Source organism: Ammodytes marinus (assembly GCF_949987685.1).
Source record: "Ammodytes marinus genome assembly, chromosome: 14".
NCBI lineage: Eukaryota > Metazoa > Chordata > Actinopteri > Uranoscopiformes > Ammodytidae > Ammodytes > Ammodytes marinus.
The window spans coordinates 16,537,280-16,550,983 of NC_137218.1; the positions used below are offsets into that span (position 1 = coordinate 16,537,280).

The 13,704-nt window shown below is 40.0% G+C and overlaps 1 protein-coding gene across 4 annotated transcripts in view; it reads right to left on the reverse strand.

The window, feature by feature from the left end:
* Nucleotides 1-683: 683 nt before the first annotated feature.
* The window catches only part of nrg2a (neuregulin 2a), a 51,695-nt gene continuing 38,674 nt past the window's right edge, over nucleotides 684-13,704 (reverse strand). For 2 of the 4 annotated variants that reach the window (XM_080041646.1, XM_080041643.1), the window contains exons 6-11: nucleotides 10,906-10,929; nucleotides 9,117-9,219; nucleotides 8,736-8,859; nucleotides 8,464-8,591; nucleotides 7,978-8,199; nucleotides 684-3,901 (exon numbers count right to left, since the gene is read on the reverse strand). In XM_080041646.1, the coding sequence (XP_079897772.1) occupies nucleotides 3,241-3,901; nucleotides 7,978-8,199; nucleotides 8,464-8,591; nucleotides 8,736-8,859; nucleotides 9,117-9,219; nucleotides 10,906-10,929 (1,262 nt within the window). In that variant the 3' untranslated portion in view covers nucleotides 684-3,240. The remainder of the gene's footprint in view (nucleotides 3,902-7,977; nucleotides 8,200-8,463; nucleotides 8,592-8,735; nucleotides 8,860-9,116; nucleotides 9,220-10,905; nucleotides 10,930-13,704) is intronic. The other 2 variants (XM_080041645.1, XM_080041644.1) reach the window with 1 other exon arrangement.

Sequence of the window (13,704 nt, forward strand, 5' to 3'; positions counted from 1 at the left end):
ACCCCTACTATATAGCCTAGTAGAAAGTATGCGATTCGGAACGCAACCACTACCACTCAACCCTTGCATAAGGTGAACTCCTCTGTTGTGACTTGTAAATCTTAGTGCTTTGGCACCATCTAGTGGCGTTTCCATGCTAATACACAGGCTTGACTGATCAACATACTGTATAACCATTAGTATGATTAAAAGAGAACATAATTTCTAGAATATAAAATTAATTGAATTTCTACATCATAAGGGCTTTTATTATTTTGTATCATATTTCATACATAAGGGCTGCTCACCTATTCTATCAGTTGAAAGATTGTCAATATGAAATCAGAGATGTTTTTTTAATAGATATACCATCAAAAATGATTTAATATTTTACAAATGTTCTTCAAGTAAAGTTAAGATTGTAATTGGTTATAAAAACGTTGACGTTTAGATTGTTACTTTATTTAGGAGACACCAATACATTGCTCTCTTTTAAACAGTTGTGTTCAGCTCTCACCCAGGAATACTGTATGTGTGTGTGTGTGTGTGTGTTGAACTTGAGCTATGAACATGAACAACAAAAAACTGAAGTCAAGATTAAAAAAAGGTCAAAATGCAGAGAAAGTCTTTTTTAAAAAAAACATAAATAACTACATCTTAAAATGATATGAATAAAGATTTATTTTCTCATATGAACAGGTGGATTCATTTATCATTTTATTTTACAATCTATGACAATCTCGCATTTTTCTTTTTTCTAGCATATTTCAGGAATGACATGGGGAAAGGTTCTTTTTTATTGCTGAATGTTAAATGAAATACACTTTCACTTACGGGAAAAAGAATTGTCTGCTGCTTTTTTTTACCATGCACCCATCTAACCGTGACCACAAGGACATGCAGAAGAGAGGTGTTCAAACATTTCAAGCGAGGGTTGGGGTCAGGTGGGGTGGGGGTCATAAAATGAAACAGAAGAGACGGGCAGGACCCGCCTGGTAGCAACTGGGTTGGGCTGAGAGGACTGGCGAAGTGAAGGGGGTATCACACTGAAACTAGAGGAGCACTGTCTTCTTTAGCACTTTTCTGACAAAAAAAATAAAAAATAGACTCAAGAGACGTGAGAAACCCAATGAAATATCTGATAGTGAGGTTTGACCAAAGACCTTTGTCTATAATACCACTGTGCATTCACAGTAAAGCAGTTAGAATTGCAGATCAATCTTTTTGAGAGTTTTTCAAATAAAAAACCTGATAGTTCAGCATTCCATTCTTTTTTTTTAACGTGGAGTAGAAACATACAAACAGTGACGCAATATCATCAGCTGTCCTCACTGAACAACTTTTGATGTTTTTGACATTTCTTGGACTAACTCTGAATTATTAACTTCTCCTTCAGTGGAGGACAGGGGGCTAAAATGACTGTGTTTACTTTAAACTCATCATCATTTGCCGTTTGAATTTGAAATGACAAGACCGGTCAACAGGGTACTATTGGAGGAGACACAATTTGGATGCTATTTGATATTAGGTGGATGTAAGCATGGGAAGTGGAGCGGTCATCTAAACCAAGTGTGATAACATAATTCACGGACATTAAATGGACATGAGTATGTGAACAAGAAAGGCTGACAACTTGAGAGATGGCTGCATAATGGCTTTAAAAACTAACTCATGTAAATATGCATTTATATCATGATATTTCATTCTACACTATAGGCATCACATAGTTTTTTTTATACACACAACACACACTACAGTCACCTCTTAGAAAAATGATGTAATCAAACGGCAAAATAGAAAGTTTGCATATTTTTGCATTTTATGATCCTCCAAAGTTTCACAGCTATTTCATTTATATTGTCTAGTATGTTCTGTACTGTACTCTTCTGAGCGGCTTCCACTTAGCTTTCCTTCTCTCTGTATGGGAGTGTTCAGGGAACTGGTAGACTATGTTGATATTTAGGCCTTCATCATCTGAGAACCTTAGTCTTAGGTAGAACTTAAGTTGAGGAAGAGGGTATACAATATGAAGGGGGTGCATGTTGAAATCCTGAGACACTGTGTGGCCTTTTAACACGAGCCACCAAAACACAATGGACACAGAAGGATGATGAGGCATGGGCTTAGGGGCTGAGTTGTGGGGAAAACAGATGCAATCTTTTTGTTGTCACTTATGATGGCCGGGGTCACCCTGTGCCATGCGGCTCAGTGTTTGTTGCCACACAGGCTAACATGAGGAAAACCTGCTGGGGAATGGAAGGGACGTATTTAGGGCAGGCTGGTTAAGGAGGCAGAATAGCTGTTAACACATCAAGCAATGACCTGCATAACATACAACCGTACAGCAGCCTTACCAGTCCACCTACACTGGGGGTCACTGTTCTGATAAAGCACTATTCTGTGAACCTCTGAGACACTCTTCTTCTGTCAGCTCTGCTGAGAGACACAACAGTAGACCCACATGTCTGATATAACCACAACAAACAATGAAATTCATCTAACGATCACAAATACATGCAAGCAAACTGACATGCGCACGCACACACACACACACACACACACACACACACACACACACACACACACAAACACACACACACGCACACAAACACACACACACGCTCGCAAGCATTTATGCACACATGCAACCGCACGACCCCTCTCTCTACATCTGTTACTCTGTCCTTCTTTCTCTTGGTAGACATTAGTCAGAAGACAAAAAGGGTCACACTGTATTTATCAGGCGCTCTATTAGACCCCAAAACATAAACCCTACTGGTGAATCATATTAATGTAAACATACACTTTATGTTGAATTGGTTTATATTGTGTGACATGGAAGGGATTATGTTCCAGTGGGGCTAGACTCCTCAAAGAATGCATTTTGGAAATAAAATAAAACAGGAAACCAGAGAGAGAGAAAAGAAAACCTAAACGTGTATAAAAAATGAGGCGTCCATATAAGAAAGGCTACAAAAACCTCCACTGGCCCTCTGGCATCGGCATACAGCAAAAGGCACCACAATATTACTCTATTTTTTTACGTCGTGAAAAAACTGGCACATCTTTTTATGCTGTAAATCAAAATGTACATATAAATAGAGTTTTCCCTATAAAAAAGTCTTTGCTGTTAACTAGTAGACAACTTTTGCTAAAATGAAAATAAATATTTCATTTCTTTAGAATATCTGTCAGTTATATAAAATAAAAATATTTCTTATAGATGCAGGTCTATACTATATTGATTTTTGTTGGTTCATTTCACTCTTTAATGGGTGTATTGTCCGGTTTGGAGCGTGAGTGTGTAAGTCTTGTATGCATGTTTCCATGCCCACTGTGCCGCCCCGATGAGTGAGAAGTCCGACTGTCCACCGGCCTGTAGATGGTGGAGGGCTCAGCATTCATGTTCTGCATACTGAGGAAGGGCGTGCTCTCACCGTCCTCCTCTGACTCACTATCTGTTAGGCAGCTTCGAGATCCATAGTCCCGAGATGCCTCATATCCACGCGGGGCCACGTGGCCATTCAGTCTGGATCTCCGAAAGCGCCGGCTACCAGCTCCACTGGACCCACTTCTCTTTGGTTGCTCCCGAGAGGAGAGATACTCCTGGGTGGTCTCATAGTCTTCTTCCTCAGCCCGCCGGTAGGGGCTGGAGGGTAGGCTGCCCCTGCTGTCATTGAGATAGGTGCGGCGCTGCTGCCGGTAGGGCTCCTGGCACTGGGCGTCATGTAGGGGCACCTGGTAGCGCCGCAGCAGAGGCTGGTCGTCTTCCAGAGGGTAGGGGTTGTGGACAGCAGGAGGGAGGGACATGGCATGGTTGGCATTGGGGGACGTGATCTGGAAGGTAGGCACCTGCGAGGGCAATGAGTAAACAAAGTCCACTGGTGAGAGGCGGGCTGGTGTCGTCAGGGCTGACACGTATCTGTAGGAAATACAGAGAGAAGTAAATAGTTACTTACAGGAGAGCAAAGAACAGCATTGAGGAAGAGGAAGGGTGAACAACAAGAAGTTTAAATTTTGTATTGCTATTCTTTTAACTGACTAAACATTGCACATTAAGTGCTAGGTTATCGGTAAGCTGTAGATGGAAACTTAAATATTCAGTGGAAAAGAAATCTTTCCATACATAGATTTAGCTCAGATTTTCACTTGAGCGGTATAGCTGTAAGGTACACTGAAAAATGAGCATAGTAGCTGTACACTATTTCTAAACATTGAAGTTCTTTCAAAATAATGATTTGTTTAAAAAAAATCTGATTCCAAATCAGATTTAGGCACTTTTATAATATTTAGGGCTGTTTTTCCCAAGATTCAAATTACTTGGGAAAATTGTGTTTTACTTTTATCAATATCTTGCAGTGAATACTCTGATATACTTCCCAGGTACAAGTTCTGCCTGAAATTGGTTTTCTGAAATGTAATGTCTATGGCTAGTTAGTTAACCAATGGCAAAAGCTCCCTGTGGGGTCCCCCAGGGATCTTTTCTAGATCCATTTCTTTTGTGAACAGCAGGTGGATTGATAGCATACGAATATGAATATTGGTAGATGCTAATGACTTGAAAAAGTGGACTTTCAAATATTATTAGGGCACAGTAGGCAAACTATCTTCGATCTCTAACCAAACTAAAGTGGCTATATCTGAGCTTCTCAAGCCTTTTCAGCCAAAGCCAAGCCTTACAGTAGCTGCTCAAAACAGTTGTTTTGGCTGTCCTTCAGTCTATTCTGAAGATTGACGTCGGCTAAACTGTCTTCGTCTGCACCCCTAGGCTCTGGACCAACCTGCCCAACAAGATTGCCCAGCCAACCCAGTATCCTACTTTTTAACCATTCCAAAAACAAATCTTTTAAGTCTGGCTTTAGTTAAAGTAACTATGGTATTCCTAATCCTCTCCCATACCTTAACTTACCCAGCTCCTCATCTTTACTAGCCTGGAAATCCAGACCTGCCACTAGGCGCTGGCATATTAAATTCCAGGCTACATCTTTACACAATATGCTATAAGATATTGAGCAATGTAGTGGTGCAACCTCCTGCATCTTCCTTTCCTTGTTTTATTTATAAATAAACTGCTATCTAAACAACTCTTAGTTACTGTGGTTATCTTAGGAAGCTTTGTTCAAAAAAAAAATGTGCCATGGCTTTGTGGGCACCATGGCTGAATAATGGAGTCGATTTGTGGAAATACTTGAGGATGCTGAACCACTAATGACTGTTACACACTTTTTCTAAAGCCAACTAGTCTTTAGCTACATTTAGGAGCGTGTTTTCTTGACCGACAGAGAGTCTTGACCCCACACTTGATTACCAAGGTTTTCATCACTTCTCAACCTAGGCCTTAAACCCAAGCTGCAACAATTGAGATAGTTTGGATTGTCAAAACGTCCGCAATCTGTCCTACAGTTATGATAACATAATCATAAACCAATTAAACATGTCACACATCATGTGACTGCATGTGAAAATCAACTCAAAAATGTACATATGATATGACTGATATGATTTATCTTTGTGGATCAGAGTGTGTGGATCATTTGAGTGTTGCCTTGAGGAAATAACAACAGACACAAGCCTGAGATATTCCCATAACACTGATTCAGCCGATGCAGAAGCTGTCGTCCATGATGAAAGAGGTGCTTGTTACCTGGAATGACTCTTGATGTTGGTTATGCAATCTGGCTCTGCATAACAACCCAATGGCCAAGGCCCTTTTCACTCACACATGCTTGTTATATGCTGGCATTGTTGATACCTTAGAGCTCAAGCACATAAAAGGCGGGCCACATCCTTTCTGGTCAGTTTTTGACAATTTACAAGCCCATGGTCATTTGCTTTGGATACAATTTAGTCAAATTGCCAGCAGTACACAGTCTAATGCTGCCCTTGTTATTTAAATCATACTTATAGCTGCAGCCAACTCCTTGTATGGGACACTCTGTCAGTCATGTAGTCAGTTCTACAGAATATAAAATACTTTCCAGATGCATGCATGGAACAGCTGAAGAGACTTTGGGAACCTCTTGCTCTATTACATCTGGTCCTAAGTGGGACTTTGGTATGCCTGAAAGTAATGTTTTAGAAGCTAACAGAAACTTGTTTAGCAAAAATGCAGGCAGGCACTAGCTGGCACATCCAATAAGCACCTCTGCTACATATGATCACTATATTCACACTGATCCAGTGGATACTTTGGTGACACTTTACAATACGGGTACATTAATGAACTGTAAGTTAATGCTTATGTTATGCTTAGTTAGCATTAACTAACCTTTAATAACCGTTAAGTTAACACTTAATGGGCCGGTTTCACAGACATGGATTAAGCCTAGTCCTGGACTAAATGGCATTTTGAATGGAGATTGTCCATTGAAAGTACAATTTAGTCCAGAACTAGGCTTAATCCATGTCTGTGAAACCGGCCCTATAAGTATTAACTAAGCATTTACTAACCATTAGTTAATCTTTAACTAATCAATAGTTAACTAAACCTAGTTAATGCTTAACAAAGCATTAACTTACCATTAATAACCAAGCATAAATAGTTAGTTAATGCTAAAGATGCATGAACTACGCAGTAACTGTTTATAGCATTAACACAATTTCTTAAATTGGTTTAATTTCCACTTTTTGTTTTAATTTGTGAAAATGAAAGGTAAATTCATACATTTGACCTGGCCACATTTTGCACATTAAAAGAGAGTATACTTGGGCGTTGCACTTGTACAATTAACTGTTGCTATTGAAAACATGTGCATGGATTAAATTCCTGTACTTCAAATGTCCAAGTCGTCTGAGAATGTGATAACAGTTGTGTTGGTTAAGTAACCTCAATGAAATAGTTGCCTCCTGGGTAATACTCATATTTTGTGAGATTTTACCATCTTGTACTCTCTACCCACTGGATCGTGTGTGGTTTCACTGGGTACTTTTTCTTCAAGCCTGCTGCTCAGGTTCTATTGTATATTGTACCATTCCTTATGGTGACCCATCTGATATAGAATGGTTGATGCTTCTCATAATCAATAACCATTAAGGAAGACATTGTGTTAACTTTCTTTTTAACACCATTTTTTGTGTTGACTTTTAACTTGTTTCATTATAACCTTATGACAGGGTCCTCCATTACTGAGTCAACAAAGAGAAACTCGCTCCACCTAACTGGGCCACCATTCCATTTTATTTCAAAATATGTGTGCTATTACCAAAAATACCTCACTGACTATTTTTATGGGTGTTGCCTTGATGCCTAAACAAACAGTTCATAATTTGAGTATAAGGCTCAATAATGCTTCCTTATCCCCTATTTCCTTGCAGCTCACCACTAATGTAGGCTTGCTGAGAGATAGATGATTCACTGTGATATAAGTTGGAATTCAAAACATCAACAGAGAGCAGGGAAGGTATTTCAGGATTTTAGGTGTCAAAGTTAGGCCCTAAAATAAAAATCAAGGAGTGTATCTTAGGCACTTAAAAGGCAAGCTAAAATACAGGTGACAACAAGTATGTCGAAAAAAGAGAGAAAGCACGATATCAAGAGTGAATAAATTGTGTTTGAGCTGGCATGTCTGAGTTGATTTTAAAGGAACAGTCCAACATTATAAGACACTTCATCTTGCTCAGAGTCACACAGGAAGACTGGTATCTCTCTGCCTTCCGTACAGAAATAGGTGAAGGATAACTATAGACAGCTTTGGAGTATAACTGTATATCTGCAATGCAAACATGAAGCTCTTATCTTCTTACTTGTCCCTGGACAAGGCGGTAAATATGCACCGACTTCCCATTGAATTAGGCACTGCTTTTCACTCTTGGATGTACCTTAGCGTATTGCATCATCACACCTGCTGTGAGTTAGTTTCCAGTGAGTCTCTCAGAGTGCCCTGACTGGCCTCTCGAGGGCTGAGAGAGAACCAGCTAAGAGAGAGAGAGAGGAAACTTCTCAAAATGATCAAGACAAAGCCCCCAGTGCCACAGCAGCCACATAGGCCTGTTTCCCACCTGTCACTGTGCGGAGAGTCGCCCAGCGAGTCGAAGGACTCTCCATACTGTAGGCCAGGCCGGTGGGGGTCAGAGTAACCACAGTGTGCAGCGCGGCGGGCCCGTGCCTCCATGCACGCAGGGCTGCTGCATTTACTGGTCCCCACGGATGATGACATAAGTCCCGGTGAATCAGAGAGGATGCTGTCAGAATGTTCCAGGCTCCATGTCCGTTCCTCATGTCTGACAAAAAAAAAATAAAAAAAAAGGTGTCAACACGTACACACCCCAGCGTATCCCACTGTGAGACTTTTTTTCCCCACCTTTTTTTTCTGCAAAAAGAAGTACACCTTTTGAATTAGAGGCTTGACAACAGTTGATTCCAGAAGCCGAAATATTTAACCAATAGTCTTTTGTTTGTGATTCTGTATTTCTATTCAATGACACATTCCTGAATGATGGGAAAGCATGAGGGCAAACACACTGTACTGTATGCTGCATGCTTACCTATGAGTTGATGAATGGGCCCGTGTGGAAGAGTTGTGAGATCTGGAAGAGGCATGGCTGGCGGGGAACGATCCCTCTGTTGCAGGCCGTATGACTCGTTCAGTTGCAGGGACATTCTTTGATATGTACTGCAAAATGGATTTGGCAGATGGGGGGAAAAATGTTGGAGAAAAAAAAGACAAGCTTTCATTATATAACTGAGCCTAAAACCATTTGGCAGCGCATTCTTTAAAAAAGAAAAAACCCCGTTAGGAATCCTTTCAGAAACTCACATCTACCATAGGGATTTCCTCTGGGCCTGGTCCTGGGTGATTGGGTCCGTTAGCTAGGTTTCGATTGGGATGCTCTGGACACATATTCTGTCGCAGATGATTGTGCATCTTCTTTCTTTGTTTCCTGTTGAGAAAATCTCAGTCATCTCTTGCTTCAACACAACGCTTCTTTACTTGATGTGAATACCAGATATCACTATAAACGACTACATTGTAGGACAGCAAGCACAGCAATGCTTTATTCTCAAGACAGCAGCTCAAGTACATATAGTAAACTTTTATCTTTTAATAAAAATGCAGGTGGTGATAGAGATGTAATAGGAAAAGGGCTGCATGTTCAGAAAAAAAATGTGAGCAAATCCACTTCTCAGCAGGACTTACTTGGTTTTACAGTAGGCCACCACGCAAACGATGCCAACCACCAACAGAGCCACACAAATACCCGTGATTGTCAGGACTCTTTTCTGGTAGAGTTCTTCTGCCTCTGTCAACATCACACGTACAAATACGCAGACGCACCAACACACACACGCACACACACGGTGAGAGAGAAATGAAAGAAAAACAAAGTTTAGTCTCTTGAAGGTGCAGGTTCACACTTTTTCACAGTAGATCTACATTTATTCCTTTATGTTGTACTAAATCCTGAGCAGTATGAAGCTTCATCTACCCTTCCATGATAACCCCTCAGTCAAACCTCTCTCCTCTCCTACATTATCTCCAATACAACAGATGCTGTCGCGGCCTGTGCTGCAGTGAGGCGACGTGGGTTGGTGCATGTAGTTCCACTGATCTATTAAGCAACTGCAAAGCAATTTCAAATCATGTGTGATTCTGCAATGGTTCCGTTCTTCAATTACTGACAAACTTTGCAGTATGGAACCAGAGCATATGTACATTTGGAAATGTGCAAGGATAGACATGATCCTGTAAGTCTATTCTAAATGTTGATTGTGTATCGTGGTGGCTGCATGAACAAGAAACGTATTCTCTTAAAGAAGTCTTCAACTACTCAGGCATTCAGTAAGCACAATGATGCAGTCTTATTTTACAGTTGTTGATGACACAAGTGAAATTTGAGATGAAATATGATTAATATGAATCAGGGGAAATCTCGACTGATGCTTTTTGCTCATCCAGAGAACAGCTTGTATGAGGTTGAGGTAGACTCTTTGTGTGTCCCCGGGGGTAAATGATAGGGCAAAGAGGTAGACGGGGTGGTCCATGATAAATATTTAAATATGAACAAATTGAATTTGTAAAACTCCCGTCCATCTTAGGTTCCTTCCTTTCATTCACCAGCAGCCATTTTGCTTTCACGACATGGAAGTTGTGCGTCAAGTTTCTGACGCCATGAATAAATGACATTCATTAAGTACATTTAGGTCAAGTACATAAATGTAATTGATCTCAACCTTTTTTTCATTTTTAACTATCTCAACCCCTGAAGCACTTCTCTGGAAAAGGTAGCAGAAATCAAGAGCTAACAATAAAGGAGGATGGAATTAGCGGAGGATGAAAGAAAAATAACATGACTGTAGGTCCTAAACATAGCATTGCATGCTCACAGCATCTACTGATTTAAACGATAATTAAAACCAGTAACACAAATATTATCTTTCATAATTCAAAGTCACATTTCAGCTAAGCTTAAGACGGGGTGATGCAAGAAACATAGACAAGATCAAACATAAGAGTAGAAAAGACAAGAGATAGCATAACACAGGGAAGGGCAGATATGAGACTAAAAGGATTGGATAGATAGAGTTGTAGATTGAGGGGAAGACGGGAAGTAGCTACAAACATGATACATCATGCTTGTTACAGATGGAATGAGGAACACAGCATCAGTCCAAAAGGTAAATTATGCTACTGTGAGTACAAGAAGGAAACTTAAAGTTAATAGTTCTACAATTATCCATTACACATGTACTGTATGAGAGGTGCAGGGGATGACATCCATGTTAATGATGTTTGATAGAGGATCAGTTGCATCGACTGAGGGTTTGCGATCACAATGAGTTATGGTAGGATTGATCGAGAGATCGGATTGGTTAATCGGGGGACAATATGATTTACAGTTCACACCACAGACGGGAGCAAGTCAAAATGAAGGACGTCTATTTAGTAGCTATGCTAAGACTGAGAGTCAAAATGGATTGTTCCATACCCATAAATTCAATCCCAAGATGCTCTGCCATTTGCAGAGGGTTGACAGTTGGAAGAAAAAAACAAGAGGAAACAGACTAGATTAAAAGAGTGGCACCTTTTAACATATAGTGAAGAAAACAGAACTGGGTATTACGGCAACTTAGAAAACAAACACTTGGTCAGTAATTGTCAGACTGACAGGATTAGTAGACAAACACCAGCACAGCATGCAACACACACTTCAAACCAAAATACACAAAACTACATGACTACAAATCTATAATTGTAATACTTTATTTTCATAGCTACTATACTCTAATTAAATAACAACATGTCTGGATTTTTGCTCCTGTGTCAAATTTATTTTGTATGTCTCAACACAGTCCACGGTTATTTTTTTTATGTGATTTTTGATGGAGGCTTCAGATTTGCAGAAGGTTTTTGTTTTATTACATAAACAACATCTCCTAATGGGAATAGGACACATTAGGGCGCAAAGCAACTCTCATTTCTGCTGTAGGGGGGAAAATATGCGTCATCTTGCATGAGATTACCTGTGCTTTCAGTTTAGTGTTTTCCCAAATCTCTACACAGTCAGTTACCGAACACACCCATCACATGAACAGGCAAGTTAAAAGGAGTGTATCTGTGCGGTATCGGAATTATCAACCTGAATATGAAGAATTATAGCTGGACTTTATATTATATGGCAGAGTGAGGCCATAGGGAGGCTGCACCAACCGGCTCAGTCTATATCTCTGGCAGTTCACTTGCTTTACTTGGGTTGAAGCAAGTCCCAGCTGTTCTTATGACAACATGCTCTTGTTAAGCCAAGCCCTTAAGGCTGAGGAGCAGAAGCCATCCTCCTTGGTATCTCCTGGGGATGGGAGGTGCCCCTCCAGGAGGCGGCTCTTTAAGTGTGGAATGGATGTGTGCGTGCACATGCACATGTGCCTGCTTTTCGAGAGAAAATTTGATTTATTCTCTTTAATTGAGAGTACAAAAATTTTAAATATGTTAGAGGCCAATAGAGCTTACTTTTAAGGGCTATACATCCACCACATCTATAGCATGTTTGAATGCTGCCTTGAGAACCAAATTTCTACCGAGATCTGTATTTTGAACCACTAAGAGGTTAATAGACATATTTAGAAAAAGGTATACACTTGCCGAGTGGAGGAATAATCTCTGCAGTAAAAAAATAACAGCTTTAAGTGATGCATGAAAATATGAAATTAGCAAGTCTACCTGAAAAATGTTTCCATTCGAATAAACACTATTTGTGCGGTGTGCATGTTAACAGGTATGCATGCATCTTGTCTCAACATCGGTTTGAATAAAACAGAGCCTACAAATAATCAGGTCATCGATTTGAGCGTATGAGCACGTAAACTAAGTAATCAAAGCCTGGTCTGTGTTCATGTGGCTGGATGCGAATTGGAAATAAAAAATGCTGTCCTTGCTATACACGCACAGCTGCACCGGAGTAAAACAGAATGCAGAAAAAGTGGGTGAGTGTAGGAAAAAGAGCTCCCACACACCACTGTCTACTCTGCCAAAAAAGCAAAGCAATTTCAGCACAGTGCATTACGACTTAATGTGAGATGAAATTACTCGTAGTTAAGAAGGTTTTCTTTTTTCTTCTCGGCATCGCCTCTGAGCCAACATACAACAAACAGCATGTGTAAGCTCGTTGGAGTCAGACTAGGTGATGAGCATCAGCCGACTCCGAAAGCAGATGCACTTAGTTATTTTCCCACTGCAATGTTACACGGAATTGCAACCACACAGGCTTGCGAAGACAAGACACTGACACCTATGCAAGAAAGATAGCAAGACATTCTTTGCTACTATCTGACAGGAATGGAAGGCTTCGTATTTAATTGGATACCATTATCATACACTATGTATAACCATCAGTTTGTTTTCTTGTGAGAACCAAGTCCCAGCTACATGAAATCTCCATTGTTTGATGTTTCATTGATGTCAGTTCACTCACTCCGTTTAACATCACTTGGTATACTTAACAAGTAAACAACCAATGGGTAATACCTAGGTGTAGAACAATTAAGGTCGCAGGTGATAATCACAAGGACATGATTTAAGTTTTAAAATAAAAAAAACCTTGAGGGCAAGATCTATTAAGCCATAGTTCTCCAAAAACCTCTATGTGCAATTCCATGGTTGATGGATGTGTTTACTAATATTTCCGTGTAGAGTGGCACAGGTTTGACTTCTCTTACCCCAGGCTAGCAAAGCTGTTTGACACGGCACACTAGCACAGCGCTATAAGATCCACGCCGAGGACATGTGCTGTGAGAGAACCATTTTGTTGATAGTCTTTTGAAGCAGTGTGTGTTTGAAAATGAATATACGTATAAAAGCTAAAAAAACGAAAGAAAACAATATTAATTGAACATGTCCGAAAAGGAATAGGAAGAACTAAAGCTAATTTAATCCTACCCCTTCTCCACTACTGAGTAATTAATAATCATATTACCGTATTATTCATAGTCATGCAGTACTTTATCCTATCTGAACATTTTATTTACAAATTGAGAACACCTGGTCGAAGCCCTTCTTCTTCTTCCCTGTACCATCTTTTTGTACTGCTTTTTCGAATTGCTGATTGTTTGACATAACAATGTTCTGTGCTCGCTAGAGAATTGGCTGTAATTGAGGTCTTGAGCTAGTTATCGACTGATTTTGAGCATGAAACAAAATGGCATATCTTGGCAATGTGATGTTTAGCCTGTATGTGATTGTGCATGTACATTCCAATTTAAAGAAACTGTGATCTACGAAGCGAGAACACTAA